Source organism: Alternaria arbusti, assembly GCF_024043155.1.
Source record: "Alternaria arbusti strain BMP 1465 chromosome Unknown scaffold_4, whole genome shotgun sequence".
NCBI classification, from domain to species: Eukaryota; Fungi; Ascomycota; class Dothideomycetes; order Pleosporales; family Pleosporaceae; genus Alternaria; species Alternaria arbusti.
The window spans coordinates 911,376-928,442 of NW_026249944.1; the positions used below are offsets into that span (position 1 = coordinate 911,376).

Genomic DNA, 17,067 nt, shown 5'->3' on the forward strand with positions numbered 1-17,067 from the left:
AATGTTCTTGGAAGTGACGCAGTATCTGTTTCGAATTGATCGTATCTTAATCTCATCTTGTTATGTACGCCCTCCATGTATCGTTTATTACCAAGCCATCCCCCATTTGCGAACTTAGCATCGGAGATCTACTGTTGGCCCATAATGCCTCCCGGTGGGTACTTTGGCTGTCCCTGAGGCCCTAGATCCTCTTCTCCGCTGTCACCTGTCCTAGCTGTAGGCTTCGTCTCGGTAGTAGGGGCCTTGGGCTCGCCCATGCCATCGGGCTTCGGTGGTGACTTTGTGCCCGGTCCGCCGCGCTTCTGCCAGTCGAGCCACGAGCCGCGGTATTCGCCAACGTTTGTGTATCTGCCGTGCGAGTTGGCTAATGATCTCTAGCAAGCGTCCTTTGCCTTCTGATCGAACCCTGGGCGTGTGCCAATGGAAAATCCGACTTACCCAGCTTGTCTCGCGATTCCTGCAGCCGCTGAGCTCCTCACTCCCGCCTTGCAAAAGAAGACGACTTCTTTTCCCTTGGGTGGCTTCTGGAAGCCAAACCTATCTTCAAACTCCTCTTCGTCTAGTAGTAGCGCATCGGGTTGTGAGGTGACAGGGATGTTGATAGAGGTGGGTATAGTGTTTGCGTCGAATTCATGGGGTTCGCGGACGTCGATGAGGAGACGTGAGTCTGAGGGCGCTTCGAGGATGTGTAGAACCTGTATGGGTTAGCGATGCGCTTGAAGGGGTGTATTATGGCTTGAAAGAAGCCGATCGTATTGGCCAAGAAAGTCTTGGGAAATAACGGTAAGACGTACATCGTCAAATTGGTAGAGCTTGTTCTGCTTCAAGTCGTTGGGGGCCTGTGAATGCCATCTCTTTTGTGCTGGCGTCGCGTGTAACCTCGCAGCACCTCCTACAGCCAATGCCCTGCTCTGCGAGATAGATGTGTTTTGCGACCTGGGTGCGATGCTGAAAGCGCGCGCAGTGTTGAAGCTCAATCGTGTAGGCTGGCGGCCGATGACGGAGGCATTGGAGCGGACGCCGAGCAGTTGGGCTGCGCGCTTGGAGGCCATGGTTGGTATTGGTGTCGCGATGATATTGTATTGCGATTCAGAAAGAACTAAGAAGGCGACTATCGTCTTTAGAGTCTCGAAGATGTTGTTCGGATAGATAAATACTCAGTGTTCAAGTCGCCGACGATAGCTCGGCTCTAGCCAAATTATCGCCGACGTCACTCTTCGCGAACCTTTGAGCGCAACCACGCTAAGCCCTACGCAACAAGTTCGGCAGGCGTCATCGCACGCATCGGCTGCACGGTTCCGGAAGCAGGCTAGATTTATGTGTTCGTATGATTTATGATATCTAGCATATTTTACAAGAGAGACGCTATAATTCAAGAGCCACACCCAATAGGGCCAATGTATAACGCCAGTAAAAGAACAACAGACATTGGGTATTCAACATAAAACAGACCAATAAGGATTGTCCGAACTCCTGTGAGTGAAGAGTGCTTACTCCTCCTCGTCGCGCTGAACATCCAAACCGCGCAACCGCTGTGATAATAGACCGGCATTGGGCGGAGCGGACGGGCTGCCGAGCGGAGAGAATGCATTTCCGCCGTAGCCAATGTCGCCTTTGCTGAGCTTCTCAAAGGTACCATCGCTTTGACTTTTCGGACTACTTACGCCAGCTCGCGGCGAAGTAATGGGTGTTCTGAAGGGGCTCTTCGGATCAATGTCCATGCGATCGCGAGACATAGGCCGTGACTCGATTGCAGCGAGCCTACCGATCGTAAAAGGTATGGGCTGTAGTTCCGGCATAGGTGAGTTGAAGCCACTTGATGCTGAGGAGTTGGTGGTACCTCCAGTGAACTTGACGGCTGGAGGTGGTAATGGAGTGTGCTGCCTCAATCCATCGAGCTGATCGTACAAGTGCTGAAATTGAGACAGTGGCCATCCAGCACTGCGTCGACGGAAAGCCTTGTCCGTAGCTGGTTGAGCTCCCGGTAGATGTGTCTTTTGCAACGATGATGCATCTCGCGTCGGCTTGTACGTGCTGTATCTAGGCTCAGGTTGCTGGATTTCATTCCTCAGCTTTTCTTTACCGTCTGGTACACGATTCGCAAAAACGACCCGTATGCTTTTGTACAAGTAATGACGACCCTTTGAAGGACAGCATATGTGCAAGTGTATGAGGTAACGCAAGATAGGTCGGTCGTTCGGATCGTCCGAGTTGCTGAGGGCAGCCTCTGGACGGTCAGTTCCCAGGTTCCTCCGTGAAGATGCGGGCATATCGATAATGGGTCCAGCAGAGTAGCTGCGCTGTCTGATGAAGGTTTTCTGACCTGGCTCCATGTCCGATATGTCATATGGCACGAGGAAGAGCTTCACTGCGGTTTTGTTTGGGTTCTTCAGCACAATTTGTAGCTGCCCCTGCGGCGGTATCCGGTAACATCCCCCCGGAGGTGCCTTGGGAGACGTAGATCGTCGCTTTTTCTTTTCTTTACGACGAAGGTCTCCTTTCACGCTCTGTCCACTCTCCTCTTCACCAAGATTAAGCTTGAAGTCAAGATCGTCTTGTTCGGGGGCTGGCACCACATGTCGTCGCTTACGTTTACTAGCTTCGCTGCATTCATCTGGCGGTGGCAAAGTATTTTCCAGGTCAATGTGCCCAACGTAAGGGCTCGGCTCATTATCTGAGATCCTACCGTTACCGGTGTTGTAGCTGTAGAATACGGCTGGAAAGGGGACTGTGACGTGGGGTGGGCACTTCAGACTTGACTTGCATTGCCCTTTGCCGAGTACACCAATCTTGGCGACGAAATCAAGAGGCCGCGAAGGCGTAGTAGACATACGCCCGCGAAGTATAGACTCCTCATATGAACCGACCATGGGGGCGTGTTGCAACGGAGATGCTTCCGAGGAAAAGGATGGGCGCCGAGCGTGTAGGAATGGTGTTTGCGACTGAGATTGAGGCTCAGACTGATTGAAAGTCATTGATCGTCGCGGTTGGTGCGCCTGGTATGGCATTGAACCACTGTGGCGAATGTGTCGAGCTGCCGGAGTTCCGGTGGCGGATCGCGCCATTTGGGTGGACTGGTAGTCATGAAAGGATGCAGGAGAGTAGGTATGCCGGCGACTATTTCTGTCGGGACTTCGGGACCCTTGCCGCGAGCCTGGCCTAGAGGAAAAGTCCAAGTCTGTGTTGTTTGCTTGCTGGACAAGCGGGCTTGTGGGCGGTAGAAAAGCAAATGAACTAAACGGTGACTGTGATGACTGCGATATCGCTCGCGCTCGCGCGGGTATTCGGGCATCTGGGTGATGTGGCACCGGGTACGAGACGTCGTTGCGGTTCGAAGTATAAGCTGCAGACGGGAACGAGCGATTCCAAGGCACCACCGGGGAAGTCGCTAGGAAGCCTGAAGATGAGGAGTCATTCTCCGAGGCCGTGCCCGCTCTCTTCTCTCTAAAATCTCCAGAGTGTAATGCCGATCGCGGACGCTCGATATCCAGGCCTACCGCTGCAGGGTCACGGAGATGTTCCGGGGTGGAGATTCGGGAGGTTTGTAGTTCGGCGGATGAAGATTGAGGTGTAGTCGGTCGGTCTTGCGATGTCGGTCGGGTTGAGGAGTCGCGCTCAGTTACGGAATCGCCCTGTGATTCATGATCAGTATTCCTTACGTTGATTATCAAGCACCATGGTGGACGTTTCCTAGTTCTCCGGCTACTCACACCTTGCCGCTGCAACCACGATGGACTGTTCGTTCGTTTAATCCTTTCCATCCAGTCCTTCCGTCCGAACATGGACGGCTTGCGCATTTGGCTGGGCGACCCAGGGTCCGTATCCTGTAGCAGGTCGACTTTCGGCGATTCTGGCTGCATGCCGGGTTCCATGTTCCTTTCTACAGCAAATCCCGGAGTATGCGGCATTTCAAAGCCGGTGGCCAAGGCCTGAGGCAAGAATGACGATGTTGGTGGACTGTCATGGGGATCATGAAAGATGGGCATGGCTGTAACAAATTGTTGCGATAGACAGCATGAGTACAAAGATTTGACAAAGTATCAGAGAATAGTGGCGGGTTTGCGAGCGCAACAGACGTGGAGCACTGAGATGGCAGGTCGTAAGGATGGCGGAGACGTCAGGTCAAGCGGTTGGAGCACCTGCTGGCCCGGCGAATGATATGAGTAAGAGTTTCCAGTTTAAACGGGGTGCGCTGGCTCCAGTGGGCGCTTCATTGTACAGTCATACTGCCCAGTTTTAGGACGAAACAGCGTGGAGCGCCCCAGTTGAAGGTGCGGAGAGGAGGGACGCAGGGACCGGGACAGATGACGCGCTGTGATCTTTGTTGCAAGACGGAAAGTTCCTAATCGCTGCTGATAAAGTCGCCCATGCCGCCGGACCGGTATTGGCCGACGCAGCATGTCACACGACGAAAAAGAACACACTGCTCATCCGGGTGTTCCTGCACGTCCCCGCGGGATGCGTCTTTGCTGGTGCATAGTTGCGATGGTGCACAAAGCTGAGGCGTGAGTTCAGGACCGCCGCGGTGGTGAAGACCATGTGACTGGCTCTAGATCGCGCCCCACTTTGCCAAGGCTGAGAAAGTCGGCTCGCGTTCTTGCGACAAGCTCCATACCGCGCCTCAAGACTTCCTCAACACAACCATAGCCTTCGATATGGCAGTCAAACGACCGCATGAAGGAGACGCAAAGTCAGCGGTGAAGAAGCAGAAGCAGAAGGGTCGCTTCGACATCGGTCCCGCAAACTTGCCGGATGGCACCCATAGACGGAAGAGTAGGTTTTCTCCATCGTATTCTCCATGCATAAAAACCTCGCAGAGGAGGGACTCAGACAGGCGTATCGCAGTAGTTTCGAGTACTGGGCAACTACGCAATACCGACGTTTGCTGGCATGGCATATATAGTTCAACTGCTAATTGGGTACTCAGTCGAAAAGATCAAGAAAGGCCTTATCACCAAAGCAAAGCTGAAGAAGCAATACGCAAAGCTCAAAGCCCGCGAAGAGAACGAAGAGACGGCACCGCGCAAGTCTGTCTACGACCGCGAATCTGCCAACGACGACAACGAAGACGAGGATGAGGAGCCTGCTGAGCCCGTCCAAGAGCCCACATTGGAGCCTCACCCTGATCGCGTCGCGATGCTGGAAGAGAAGTCGCCCGAGCCAGAATCCACACAGACTTGGGAGAGACGACAGCGGCGAGCTCGACCACAGCCATTCTTGAAAGAGACAGAAGTGGCGCGGAAGAAGAGGGAGGAAATAGAGGCGAGGCAAAAAGCCAGGGAGGAAGCGGAGAAGGAGCGCGCAAAGAGGATCGCTGAGCGTGAGCGCTTCAGGAAAACCATGGCCAAAGCTAGGGGACCCAATGGCCAAAGGAAGCTGGGTCGAGAGAGCACAGTCCTGCTTGCGAAAGCGCAGAGGCTCATGGGCAAGACCTGAAGCATCGTCAGACGATAGCGACGCTACTATCCTCAGCTCCAAGGGATAGTACGTCTGCGTCAGCCCACGCGTGCGCGCGCTCTTATCAATATCCACGCACTCACTCCAGTGCTGGAGACACCGCTCCGCTTTACAACGAACACGGTTTCGACCCGTTCGTTACAATGCAAATCTTGCACTTCCCGCAGGTCGAACATCATACTGGCCAATGGATCGGGAAGCATGCTGAGTGGCTACGATCTAGCCGTCGTCACAGACATGCTTGCTCAGAGAGGGTAGCAGCTTATTTACACAAGATACAATAGGCCAGACTGTGACGAAGCAGTGGTGCCACAGATAGTCTGGATTAGGTGCACAGCTTCTTCACCGAGAAAGCACCATTGACTCAACGAATCAATTATGTACATTGTATTCTTTCTTGCATCGTTCGATGTCACCATGCACCAATGCGGTTGTGTGATGTTACATGTTCAGCCCTACCCTCAGCCCTTTGACGAGGAGCAGTAGGCTCGGAGACAACTTAGAGCGATCGAGCGATAAAAGCGCATTGCTTAATCAGTACACGCCAGATCGCCATGCGAGTCGGAGTTGCTGCGTTGGATGTGTCGTGGAGTAGTCGGCGACTGCCAAAAGTGGCTGACGGTACCTGCCGAACGGAACGCGATCCACGCGCTAGGGGTGAACGCTCTTCCCAGCCTCGCTCTCACTTCCTAGCATGTACCTCTCACGACCTCCTATGTGAACATACACAAGACGCGAATAGTCACCACTTCACCGGAATGCGTTCAGTTGATCTGACTGCCGATTTCCGTCTTCGCCACCGCTGTAATCGCCTCCCTGGTCCTGTCGTACCAGCAAGACTGCGGACTGACCGCCAGGAGTAATCTTCGCCTCCAACTGAACGAGCTCGTTCCAATGGCACGACACCATATAGCAACACACTCTCCGTCTGAGAACTTAGCGGATCTTCGAGCGCATGGCGCAGACTGTCACTAAAACATTGCAGTATTAACACCCTCTGCGCACGATAGTGGTGGCGAGATGTCAACAATAGCGACAGCTACCACGCATATCGCAACCGTCCCTTCGCGGATTATATGCGGCTATCAGATGGCTTAGACTGTTCCAGAGATCTGTTCGGCTGCTTTTCCGAGATGATCAGCGTTGGCCCATATTGGACTAGAGCACAGCCACCTTGTCACGTTTTTTGAAGCCACCTCGAAATCATCAACGGGTGGGCTTCCTCTTTTGGCGTCTGAGACACTTATGTTTCGCAGGAATTTGACGTACAATAGATATCCGAATTCTCGTGCTCATGCGAGTCCAGCGAGCTTTCCACCATTAGAAGATTAGGCCCACAAAGGGTAAAAGCAGGTCTCTGGGCAACGAGCGGCTGTTACATCAGGCACGCTATGCAACTTGCTGCTCCTAGCGACTACATGGCATATCCTGTGGAGCAATAAGCTTATTCCAACCGGCTGCTAAGTTCTGAAGTTCTTTTGGGTTAGCGGTGTATGGTCCATGCAGCCTTACCTACAGGGACCTAGCCAGTGCGGGAATCCTTTGGGGGCTGTACACACCACCTGGTCAACGGCCCGTCAGACGATGCACTAACCATACACGCACGCGTCATGGCCTGCAAAGCCTCGTCCATCTGCATGGAACATGTTCGTTACTGGGCTGTTTCGAAAACGCTGTAGGTTGCGCCGTCCACTAGCCGAACCGAGTACCACCGTCGAACATTACAGCTTGGCATACAGCTTGTTTGCCGTCTCTCCCTCCGGAAAATCCAAGGACCTGGTTTGCCAAGGCGCTGGAACACTATTATGCTAGCTTTCCGCTCGAGGTTGTCTCCTCACGATGTCTACATTGCTGATAGTCTTGCACTTTTTACTTGTACCAAGTCCTTAGGTCACTGCTACTTGGTTGACATAACTCAAGTTTATTGCAATATCTCCAAACAACTCTTGTCCTCTCTCTTGACCATACTATCCTATCTGCCGTCTATAGACTTCTGGTTATATTCAGATATCCTAGAGTACAGCATCTTCACCTGTTCCCGATCGCTATGGACAATTCCATTCGCCAACCTCGGAAGTGGTCTTTAGCGGAAGATCAGAAACTCCGCGAAGAAGTGGAGGCCCAACGTAAGTTACACCAGTTGCATGAGACACAGCCCATGTGGTATTCTATGCTCCGCAGCTACGCAGCAGTCTCTGCATATCAGCATTTCCTAAGCAAGCTAACTAAGCATCATCAGTCGTAGAAGGAGAAGTCAAGGATTGGTATGTTGCTTTGACTCCTCTCAAGTCAACAACTAACAGTGCCTGCAGGTGCAGAATCGCCGATAGCCTCCCTGGTCGAACGAACAAAGATTGTCGAAAACGGTGGCACAACTCGGTAGCAGGAGGTCTCAAGAAGGGGCAGTGGTCGAAGAGTGAAGATCAGTTGCTCTCAAGAGGGGTCCAACAATACGGCCAAAAGTATGGCTCAACAATCGGAAGCATACACTGGTACTGACTCCACTATCAACAGATGGACAGTGGTAGCAAGCTGTGTCGGAAGTCGCAGTGCAGACCGTAAGTACTACGATGTATTACTACTTCGTTGCTGACCATCCCTTAGAATGCGCGAAGCGGTGGCAGCAGTCACTTAATCCGGATCTTGATCGAAGCGAATGGCGCGACTTAGATGTCAGTGATAGCAGTCTCACGGACAGAAACCACTTTCGGCTTACTGAAAGGTGCTGTATAGGACTCAACACTTATTGATGCAGTCCAGCGACTCGGACGACACTGGAAAGACATCCAACGTGAGCATTTTCCAGGAAGATCAAAGAATGATATCAAGAATAGGTACGTTCTTCACTACTGTTTGTTGCACTATTTCCTAATATTGTCAAGATATACGGTCCTCGTGCGAAGATACCAGAACCAGGGCATCACCCTTCCCAATGCTCCAAGTTCTCCATCCGACTCTGGTACACCGGCCCTGTCGAACTATGCCGAGGACGATGACTACCTCTCCCCCAATTCTCACATGTACGATACGTTCCTGACCACACCATCACACGGATCAAGTCGCCATTCCTGGTCAAGCTTCGACAACGACGCATACTCAACATGGTCATCTCCACAAACATACGCCACACCTACCGCTACAGCCGACCGGATTTCACACCATTCATCGGTCACTCCGTATCAGTATCTATACACTCAGCCACCACTGGGCTCCAACATGCCTCCCACATGGGATCAAACGTCGCCCTACGCACATCACCCCTCGCCGTCACTGCACACCGGTGCACCCACGAGCCCGTCAGTGTATGGCTACAGCCCATATCCGGTCGCCCAGCAACCAATAATGCCCCACAACATTGCTTACACAGCCTCCACGGAGCGAGCAGCATATGCCACGATGCCGAATTACTCGCCACCTACTGCATCAGGTCAGCGGGTTTACGACCAAAGCGCATCGGCAATGTACCGTGACCCCAGACATTCACAACATCCTTACTATCAGTCGTGAGGCTGTGCAACATGTTAGATGGTATAGCTTGGCAGTTACTTAATATGTCAGATCTGGCAAGTACTTGATAGGTCGAGTTCTGAGAGTTTCGTCACACATATGCAATAAAGATAATTCTCCGCCCACAAAGCCTCGACCCATCTTTCGTTTCACCGAGTGTCAATTGCGTTTCAAAGACCATCTTGCGAACCTTGATGCCAACTACTGCAGCTTCTCCAGACGCGAAAGGGCCTAACCACGTGACAAACCCGGAAGTGAGGACCCCTGATTGGCCGCCTAAACCCAGCACAGCCTCAACCCCGAGTACAAGTCGGACGCCTCGTACCCCCATCGCGTTAAAGTTACCCAACCAAGTAAAGTGCGCATCTACGGAAAAAAAGAAGAAGAACAAAAAGACAGGATCGGTTACCCATTCGAGTCAAAATAGCACCGTCCCCACTATCACGAATCAGGGTTGTTGCGCGGCGGGCCACGCCCGGGCGGTTTCTTTTTCTCTGCCTTGAAGACAGCCTGAGCCGTTGCAGGCCAGCACGCGCATCAATACACCAGTGATCACATACATGCTAGCTAGTGTCAGCTAATGTAGAGTGTCCTGATCCGCGTCCATGCCCGCTGCACGATGCACGATCTCGTCGCCTGGACCGCTGTTTTACCTGCCTCATCCGTTGCGCGACGCGTGTGACTTTTTCTCGTTTACACACGCGAGTCCCTGCAGCATTTGGCGCCTGTAGATGGTATCATGCCATTCTGCTTCGCTTGGGCGTTGTTGGTGTTGAAGGTTTTTGTCACGATACACCGTGCGCGTGATGAAGGCTGATGGCTTGCCGCACAGCGGTAGGTACCGTTAGTATGGAACCTTGAAGTTAATCACCTCCGTGGAACGGCGTCCCGTCCCTGTCGATCTGTGTCGTCGATGCACGGCATATATTGTTCTTCACATTGTCGGACCGGACTTTGGGTCTGGTTTCGGTTGGTATGTTCCTGCATTGCTGCCTGGAGTAGGCCTCGTCACCGCCGTATACTTGCGTCTGGTATCGTGGGAAGGGGTACGCGTTCCTGCATGGAAAGAATGTATATCTGGGCACATGAACACTCTAGAAGGATGATATGATGTCAAAAGTATGATGTCAAGTACCCGCTGGCGTGTTAGACTTGCATTCGGTATCGCCCGTCGAAGTGTTCGGCGATGCTTGAATGAGAATTTCGTGTTGGCGTGGGTGATGGCACCTGGCTAGTATGCATGATGAGGTCGAAGTGGGTGTGTTGAAGCTATGGGCACGCAAGGAGACTAGATCCTACACGAAGAAAAGGTGTCTACTTCCGTCACTTGTTAAGGGCGATACCCGCGTTAGGCGAGTGTAGTCTCTACAGGTGGTCACTTGATACTGCGAGACTAACGCTCGCTGCTGTGACTCTCTCTCTGTGGACTCTTGGAGAAGAGCATCTGATAGTGTTGTCAATCCGATTCTGATAGTAAGATCGGACCTACATTCACGTACACGATGTCAAGACGGAGTGACCGAAAGTCTCCACATCCCGTCACTTCTCCAAGCACTGTATCAGAAACTCCACACCCCACACCCCACATGTCCTGGAGAAAATTCAGGCAGCTACATTACTATGAATAGACAGACTACGCGGCACGATCCCTTAGATGCCCAAAACCCACGTACCGAGAGCTACAACTCACTGCTACGTTACGTTACAGTACGTGAAACGATACAGCGGGACCCAGGTGACCACACTTCGGGGACTCCGCCTCGCTGTTTGCCTTACCAAGAGCCAGCGGGATTGCTGAGACGCGTGGCATCTGTAGGTTAAGCTTTTCGCTTAGCCGTGAGACGGTCCGCTTTGAACGGCCTGATGTGTTCTTCGGAGGGCCTAATATGTAAAAGTCTTCCGGCGGCAGCATGGGACGTGTTGAGATTAGCTTGGGTCATATGGGCGGAGGAAAAACTAGCGTGTTGTCAAAGTGATGTTTGCCTGGAACATCATCAGATATGGTTATGCAATTACAAGTCCTTTCTCAAACTAGCTCCTGACATCATGTTCATCATTCTCTTCTTCTCCTCTTCGTTGGGCTCTTCCCACCAGTTGTAGAAGTTGACAGGCTGGAAGCCTCTGTCACGCCATTGCTGCACCTGCTCCGGGCCGATTTGATGCCACGGCACCCCGATATCTTTTGACACCTGGTCTTTGACATAGTCCTTCACCATGGAGCTAACACCCTCGTCATCGTTCCATTTGGCCAAGAAGAACAGATCAAACATCTTTTGCTCCTCAGTCCTTGCCCGTTCGACTGCTTTCTCCATGCCACGCACCATCTTGTTCTTGTTGTACGCTTGCGGCTTCATCTAACGGTCCACTTTTTCCCAGTCGAGCTCAAAGCCGCCTCCATCGTAGGTAGGTGAGCCCTCTCGCCCCTTGTCATGGCATTTGTACAGATCATGAAAGCCTTTGAAGGGGTTTAAGCGGCATTCGTCTCTGAACATTCCATCCTTGAGAGCAGTGTTCAAACGTGCAGGGGGCTTCGTGGGTTTGGGTATGTAGAAGTTCTCGTTGATACGGTCTTTGATCTCTTGTGGTGTAAGAGGGCTGTCCTCCCAGCGCGGACGTGCCTTGCGGCCCGGAGTTGGTCTCGGGTCACGTAGCTTCGATCGATCGTATTCATATTCCAGATCTGGCGTCGTGAGGCGGGGTTTCCGCTGTTCCGGCTCTTCTTCCTTTGGTCGCTCTCCCTTCTTTTCGGCCCGTACCGATGTAGCTGCTCCCTGTCTTTCGCTCGTTCGGCGTTGCTTCGCAGATGCTTCATTCTCGGATGTCACTTTCCTCTTCTGGCCGGCAGATTGTGTCGAAGACTCAGCGGTTTGCGCTCCAGATGCAGTGTCTCGCGGCTGTGTCCCCTGATCTTGACTGGCATCGCGTTCCGCATCAGCGCCACTGCTTGCTTCGCCTCGCGTCCGCGGCATGGTCAAACATCGAATTATCAAGGATATGACTGACAAGTAGCGAATTCGCCGATGAGATTTTGGACACGGAGTTGTTGGAGTGTTTGGGTTCGACTTGACGCGTTCCGCAGCACAGCTTGATGTTAGGATGACGTCACGTGTTTACCCCTTGCACGCGAGCGATCGGCGCAATCGCAACTACATCGGAACGAATCCTTGGTCGACCCGAGGATACTGACCGTCTCTCGGCCAAAGCGAACCATCTACTTGTATCATCCTCGGCCCATGCGATGCAGGTCCAGAAAGCCTCCCATTCTGCCTCGTATCCAGACCACTAAGCGGCATATTATCGACGTTTCAAATATTACCCGTCGGATCGGACCCCTGAGTACACCACAACGCACTGAGCACCGAACGTGTGTGCATCACAAACCTACATGCATCTAGGATGATAATGAACCGAGGGAGGCTGGTCCAACGTTCTTTAGTAAGCTCGTACACATCCCTCAAGCTCATGCGCAATGAGCTTATATGCGCCTCCATGAGACCATCTTCGTGCTTCGCCACCATTGGCACGCGTCTCTTGTCGGAATGCAGTAATACGGGAGGCATACCTCTTCTCCTTCTAGAACCTGTGCCGTATAAGATTGACAAGGGTGTCCGCTGGAGCGGTGTCGTGCAGATTACTTGCATGTTTTGACTAGGCAGCAAAACATGCCTTACAAGGCAGAACAATGATGCGCAAACAACTTGTAAGGTTTTGGAGCCACATCTATTGTTTCCGACCATTGCAGTAGTCCTTGTGCTGGGTTCAGTAGAGATACATACACTACGATAGCGCGCCCGAACTGTAGCGTGAGCAAGTAAAGAGCTTGTCTTTTCCGTGTACCGGATGGATGGGTGGCTGGTTGGCAAAGGCGGGGTTTTCGGGTATTGGCAAAATCTGATAAGTCCCGACCCGCATGCCCAAACAAAATTTTCCATCTCGATCCAAACTTCACATCCAAGGACTCTATACGATTATGAGGGAGCTCGAGAGTTTTATTGTAACATTATAAATGTTGTATTTGGCCAATCTTCCATCGAAAGCAACATCAGCCCGGCTAGCTCAATCGGTAGAGCGTGAGACTCTTAGTTATCACGTCCTAACAGACACGATTGTATCAAATCTCAAGGTTGTGGGTTCGACCCCCACGTCGGGCTTTCTTTTTGCTATGTCATTGTCCATCGTCATCCTGACTAGGAGGTGTTGGAGGTGTGGCCGTGAAGGACTTTTTTTGAACTTCTGCACTAGCCGACCCACAACGACTACAAATCGCAATGACAGTGATACGACAGCACCTAGAGCTGTCCCTCAACTCGAGCTTTCGTTTCGAAAGGTTTTGTCCAACACAAGATCAAAAAAGGAGGGTTAAAGTGATGGCGGTTGTGAAGGACTTTTTTGACCAGACACGCTAAATCATCCACCCCGACCAGACCCCAAGATCACGAACTATCTAACGAAGCCCTCTCTTGTTTGTAACACCTAATAAACAACTCTTGATTATATAGGACATGGACGTTATAATCCCTGGACTCGTTTGGCAGTTGCTTGATTTCATCCTTACCTAGGTACCCAAGTACAGAACGCCCAATCAGTCATGCGAACCACAAGCCCGCTCAATCTGGCGTTCTTTTGCATATGTCTTATGGCGACAACGTAGTAATCTTTAGTGAAAAATTCTGCCAGTTTGACTGGGGAAATGACATTGTAAAATGGCACAGTGTCTCTAACACGTAGGTGTCCATGTGGTCGGTAAACCCCTTAGTTCGCTCATATACCCTCCTCTCCCCCATTGTGTAATCTGCAAAATGAAGCGATTCCAATGTTGCGCATCATGCCCAGACGCGCTAGCCGGCTTAGGACTGGAGGCGGACCAGGCCCTGCCACCTGGAAAGCGGGCGCAAAGAGGGAGGCCTTGCACTGCCCCAAGTAAACACCGTTGGCATTGGCAATATGTGGCGCAAATTATTCCTTTTGGCTTTCATATCGCCAACGTTCATTCACCACGTCGACTGACCACCAGGCCCTATATGGCCCCCTGTCGTCTTACCCGGCCGCTGTCTCTCGCACCTCTCGAGGTTCTGTCGGAGATTACGTCGATTATAGGCGCAGCCTGGTAATACTCGAGATGCCTGTCGCGCAAAGACCCCACGATCTGACCAGGTGAATATTGGCTTTGCTATGACGACGCCACGAATTAATGTTCACTAACGCCGAAGTCAATACATAGCTACGGGCGCGATGCACTGACTGATTTGGTCGATGCCTCAACAAGACCGAAGAGCAAGCGAGAAGGGCGTTGCTCTGCCACTCCGGACTCACCCGAATCTCAAGAAGCAACCAATGTACCCAAGCGAACGTACCGATACCGAGAACTCAGAGGGGCGCATTCAATCAGACTACTCCGTTTTCTGCCTGACTTCGGTGATGAAGACATTAGCTGTACGATCAAGGAGTACAACGTTAAGTCAGAAAGTATCCCTTACATAGCGCTCTCCTACGTCTGGGGAGATGCTACGATCAGGCACCCGATTTATCTGGATGGCAATATTGCATACGTCACATCGAATCTCAGAGAAGCTCTGACGCATCTAAGAAACGCGTCCCCGTATTCCAGCTTCTGGATTGATGCAATCTGCATCGATCAAGATAATCCAAAGGAGAGAATGCACCAAGTAGGGCAGATGAGAACTATCTACAGCAATGCAGCTCAGGTGGTAATGTGGCTGGGTCCAGGAAATCGAGACATCGAGAAATTGAGTTTGATGATAGAGTCTCACTGGCATCACTGTCTCTCTCCAAACAAGGTGAACAACATCTGTCGGACCTTTATAGGTTCCAGCATCGTCGCCGCGGTGGTCTATCTCGTGCAAAACCCATACTGGTGTCGGGTGTGGATTATCCAGGAAGTCACCGCTGCCAAGAAACCCACGATCATGTGTGGTACCACGTCCCTAGAGTGGCCCCGTTTGGGGCGATTTTTGGAGAGATTACGGTCCAATCACTTTGATCATCCGGCAGCAATGGAAAAACACCACCTCGACCGTGTGTTGCCTATGATTCGTCTGTACAACTGGAACCATAGTGTCACGCGTCTGGCGGCCGCCTTGTACTGGTCTTCAACGAGTTATGCCACCGACGCCCGCGACAAGGTGTATGCAATTCTCGGTTTAGTGGACGAAGGGGCTGGTTGGTTCCTCTCAGCCGACTACACGCTTTCACCATGTAACGTGTATTGTCTTGCCATTCGCGCCATGGCATTGGATTGCAAGGCAGGGGCTTCCTATCTCAATCCGCGGGAGCGTTATTACAGAATAGCAAAGGCGTGCTTAGATGACGCGCTTAAAAAAGATGAAACATCAACAGACAAAGAGGTATGTCAACCCTGTAGCGGTCCGGAGAGTTGCCTGTTGACACTATTCTAGAGTTCAGTTGAACACGGAACCATTACTGATATAGGATGTGATGGGAGATTATGTGGAAGTCGTTTCACAATGGAGGATCTTGCAGCTTGGGACAGTTCCCATAGATATGCTTTGACGACGAGCGATTGCAAGGCGCCGTTGGCACACCATTCGGATGTTGTGGTATATTGCCCTTTGCACGCATTCTTCGCAGGGCGTGAACACGGCCTAGTTGTTGCCACAATGTGATAGCGTCGCAAGCAAGAGAATGGGAAACAACTGCTAGTACATCATTACCGCTGAACTAGAGCCTAGTGCAGTCATTTTATTGCGTTGTAGGTAAACTTCCGCCTCAAAGCACAGACTCTCCTACGATTGCATCTCCCCAGACCTACTACTCTCTAGTAAATCACACATATCCTCTCCAACCCACCCACTCAATACCCTTCTTCAACACCACCCCGACCGCCCAGGACTCGACCACACTCAAAGCCCCCACCACAACCGCCGATGCCACCGCCCCCATACCTTCCCAACCCTTCTTTCCAAACCAGCACTGCAAATCGAGGACCACAGGTGCATGAATCAAGAAAGCCGCATAACTGTACTTCGCTACATCCATGCTACCAACTATCCAGCGCTTGCTAAGAAATGCCAAACGCGGATTGTGGAAAGCTTTCAGAAGGAGCGAAGCGAGGGTCAAGCCAGCGAATTCGTTGAAGAAAGCGTAGAGGAACGCGAGTAGGTTGGGACCACCGAAGATGAGTGGGACGATCTCGGGGAAAGACATGCCGGTGTCGAGTAGGAATTTGATGTGGAAGAGACTGAGGGAGGCGATGGAGGCGGTGATGGTGCCGACGATGCGTAAGGTTGATGAAGAGATGGCGTTCTGGAGTGAACGTCCTGAGCGGTGGATGTAGATGCCGGCGGTGTAGTAAGTAACGTATTGGGATACATACGCCAGCTGGAGGAACAACGGCCAGAAGGCTCGACCTACGGGGTAGTAGAGTCGGATCAAGAAGGATGAAGTCGATATCAGGCCTAGTGTAGCTAGAACATGGGTTGTGCGGAAGGGCTTTGGTTCCTCTGGGGCGTTGGTGACTTCCATTTGGGATGAAGTCTTCGTCGACGATGCGCTGGCCTTGATATCGCTAGAGACGGTACCAGAGGTCTTCTTCTCCTTAGCCACCAGCGGCTTCTCACGCGCAAAATACCCCGGCAGCACCCCAGCAAACACCGCATCAAAGATCAAAAGCGTAGCACAATACCAGACCGGCCCTCTAATCCCCCTCACACTCTTGACCCCCTCCCAAACCTCCCTCCCCACCACGCCCCATCCTTCTCCCTTCAACCTCCCCGCCAATATCCCCCTCACGAAACCCCCCCTCACTAGACAAAACACAAGCGTCGGCACACCCAACCTCCTCCACTTCTCGCGCAGAAACTGCGACCTCGTCTTCTTCTTCGCGGCGATGGAGGAAAAGTACGCGGAGACAAGGAAGAAGGAGCCCATGAAGAAGGTTTGATTGGTGGCGTTGAAGAGGACGAGGGCGGGGGAGCTGTTGGGGTAGTAGCGGGGGGAAGTGTAGGGCCAGGGGCCTGCACCACCGTAGGGGGTGGAGGCGTGGTGCAGGATTACGAGGGCTGTTAGGCTCGTGCGGAAGTTGTCTAGGGTGTGGGTGCGTGGACTGGCCATTCTGCTTTATTG

General features: G+C 52.1%; 5 protein-coding genes and 1 non-coding gene across 6 annotated transcripts; 2 read left to right on the forward strand and 4 right to left on the reverse strand.

The window, feature by feature from the left end:
• Window positions 1-128: 128 nt before the first annotated feature.
• On the reverse strand, window positions 129-1,052 carry J4E86_003943 (uncharacterized protein; the record flags this gene model as incomplete). The annotated part of the gene is made up of 3 exons (XM_051444492.1): window positions 129-348; window positions 439-695; window positions 795-1,052. The coding sequence occupies 3 exons, from the start codon at window positions 1,050-1,052 to the stop codon at window positions 129-131; spliced, it is 735 nt and encodes a 244-aa protein (XP_051304117.1).
• Window positions 1,053-1,490: 438 nt separating this feature from the next.
• On the reverse strand, window positions 1,491-3,986 carry J4E86_003944 (uncharacterized protein; the record flags this gene model as incomplete). Its single annotated transcript, XM_051444493.1, has 2 exons — window positions 1,491-3,632; window positions 3,711-3,986. 2 exons carry the CDS (start codon window positions 3,984-3,986, stop codon window positions 1,491-1,493), a joined length of 2,418 nt encoding a protein of 805 aa, XP_051304118.1.
• Window positions 3,987-4,655: 669 nt separating this feature from the next.
• On the forward strand, window positions 4,656-5,436 carry J4E86_003945 (uncharacterized protein; the record flags this gene model as incomplete). The annotated part of the gene is made up of 2 exons (XM_051444494.1): window positions 4,656-4,773; window positions 4,928-5,436. 2 exons carry the CDS (start codon window positions 4,656-4,658, stop codon window positions 5,434-5,436), a joined length of 627 nt encoding a protein of 208 aa, XP_051304119.1.
• A 5,540-nt stretch (window positions 5,437-10,976) lies between these two features.
• J4E86_003946 (uncharacterized protein) lies at window positions 10,977-11,933 on the reverse strand (the record flags this gene model as incomplete). Its single annotated transcript, XM_051444495.1, is given in 2 exon segments — window positions 10,977-11,305; window positions 11,324-11,933. The coding sequence occupies 2 exon segments, from the start codon at window positions 11,931-11,933 to the stop codon at window positions 10,977-10,979; spliced, it is 939 nt and encodes a 312-aa protein (XP_051304120.1).
• A 1,076-nt stretch (window positions 11,934-13,009) lies between these two features.
• Window positions 13,010-13,115, forward strand: J4E86_003947. The gene has a single exon. It is a non-coding gene; the product is annotated as a tRNA-Lys (tRNA).
• A 2,596-nt stretch (window positions 13,116-15,711) lies between these two features.
• Window positions 15,712-17,055, reverse strand: J4E86_003948 (uncharacterized protein; the record flags this gene model as incomplete). The annotated part of the gene is made up of 2 exons (XM_051444496.1): window positions 15,712-15,750; window positions 15,793-17,055. The coding sequence occupies 2 exons, from the start codon at window positions 17,053-17,055 to the stop codon at window positions 15,712-15,714; spliced, it is 1,302 nt and encodes a 433-aa protein (XP_051304121.1).
• Between the last annotated feature and the right edge of the window lie 12 nt (window positions 17,056-17,067).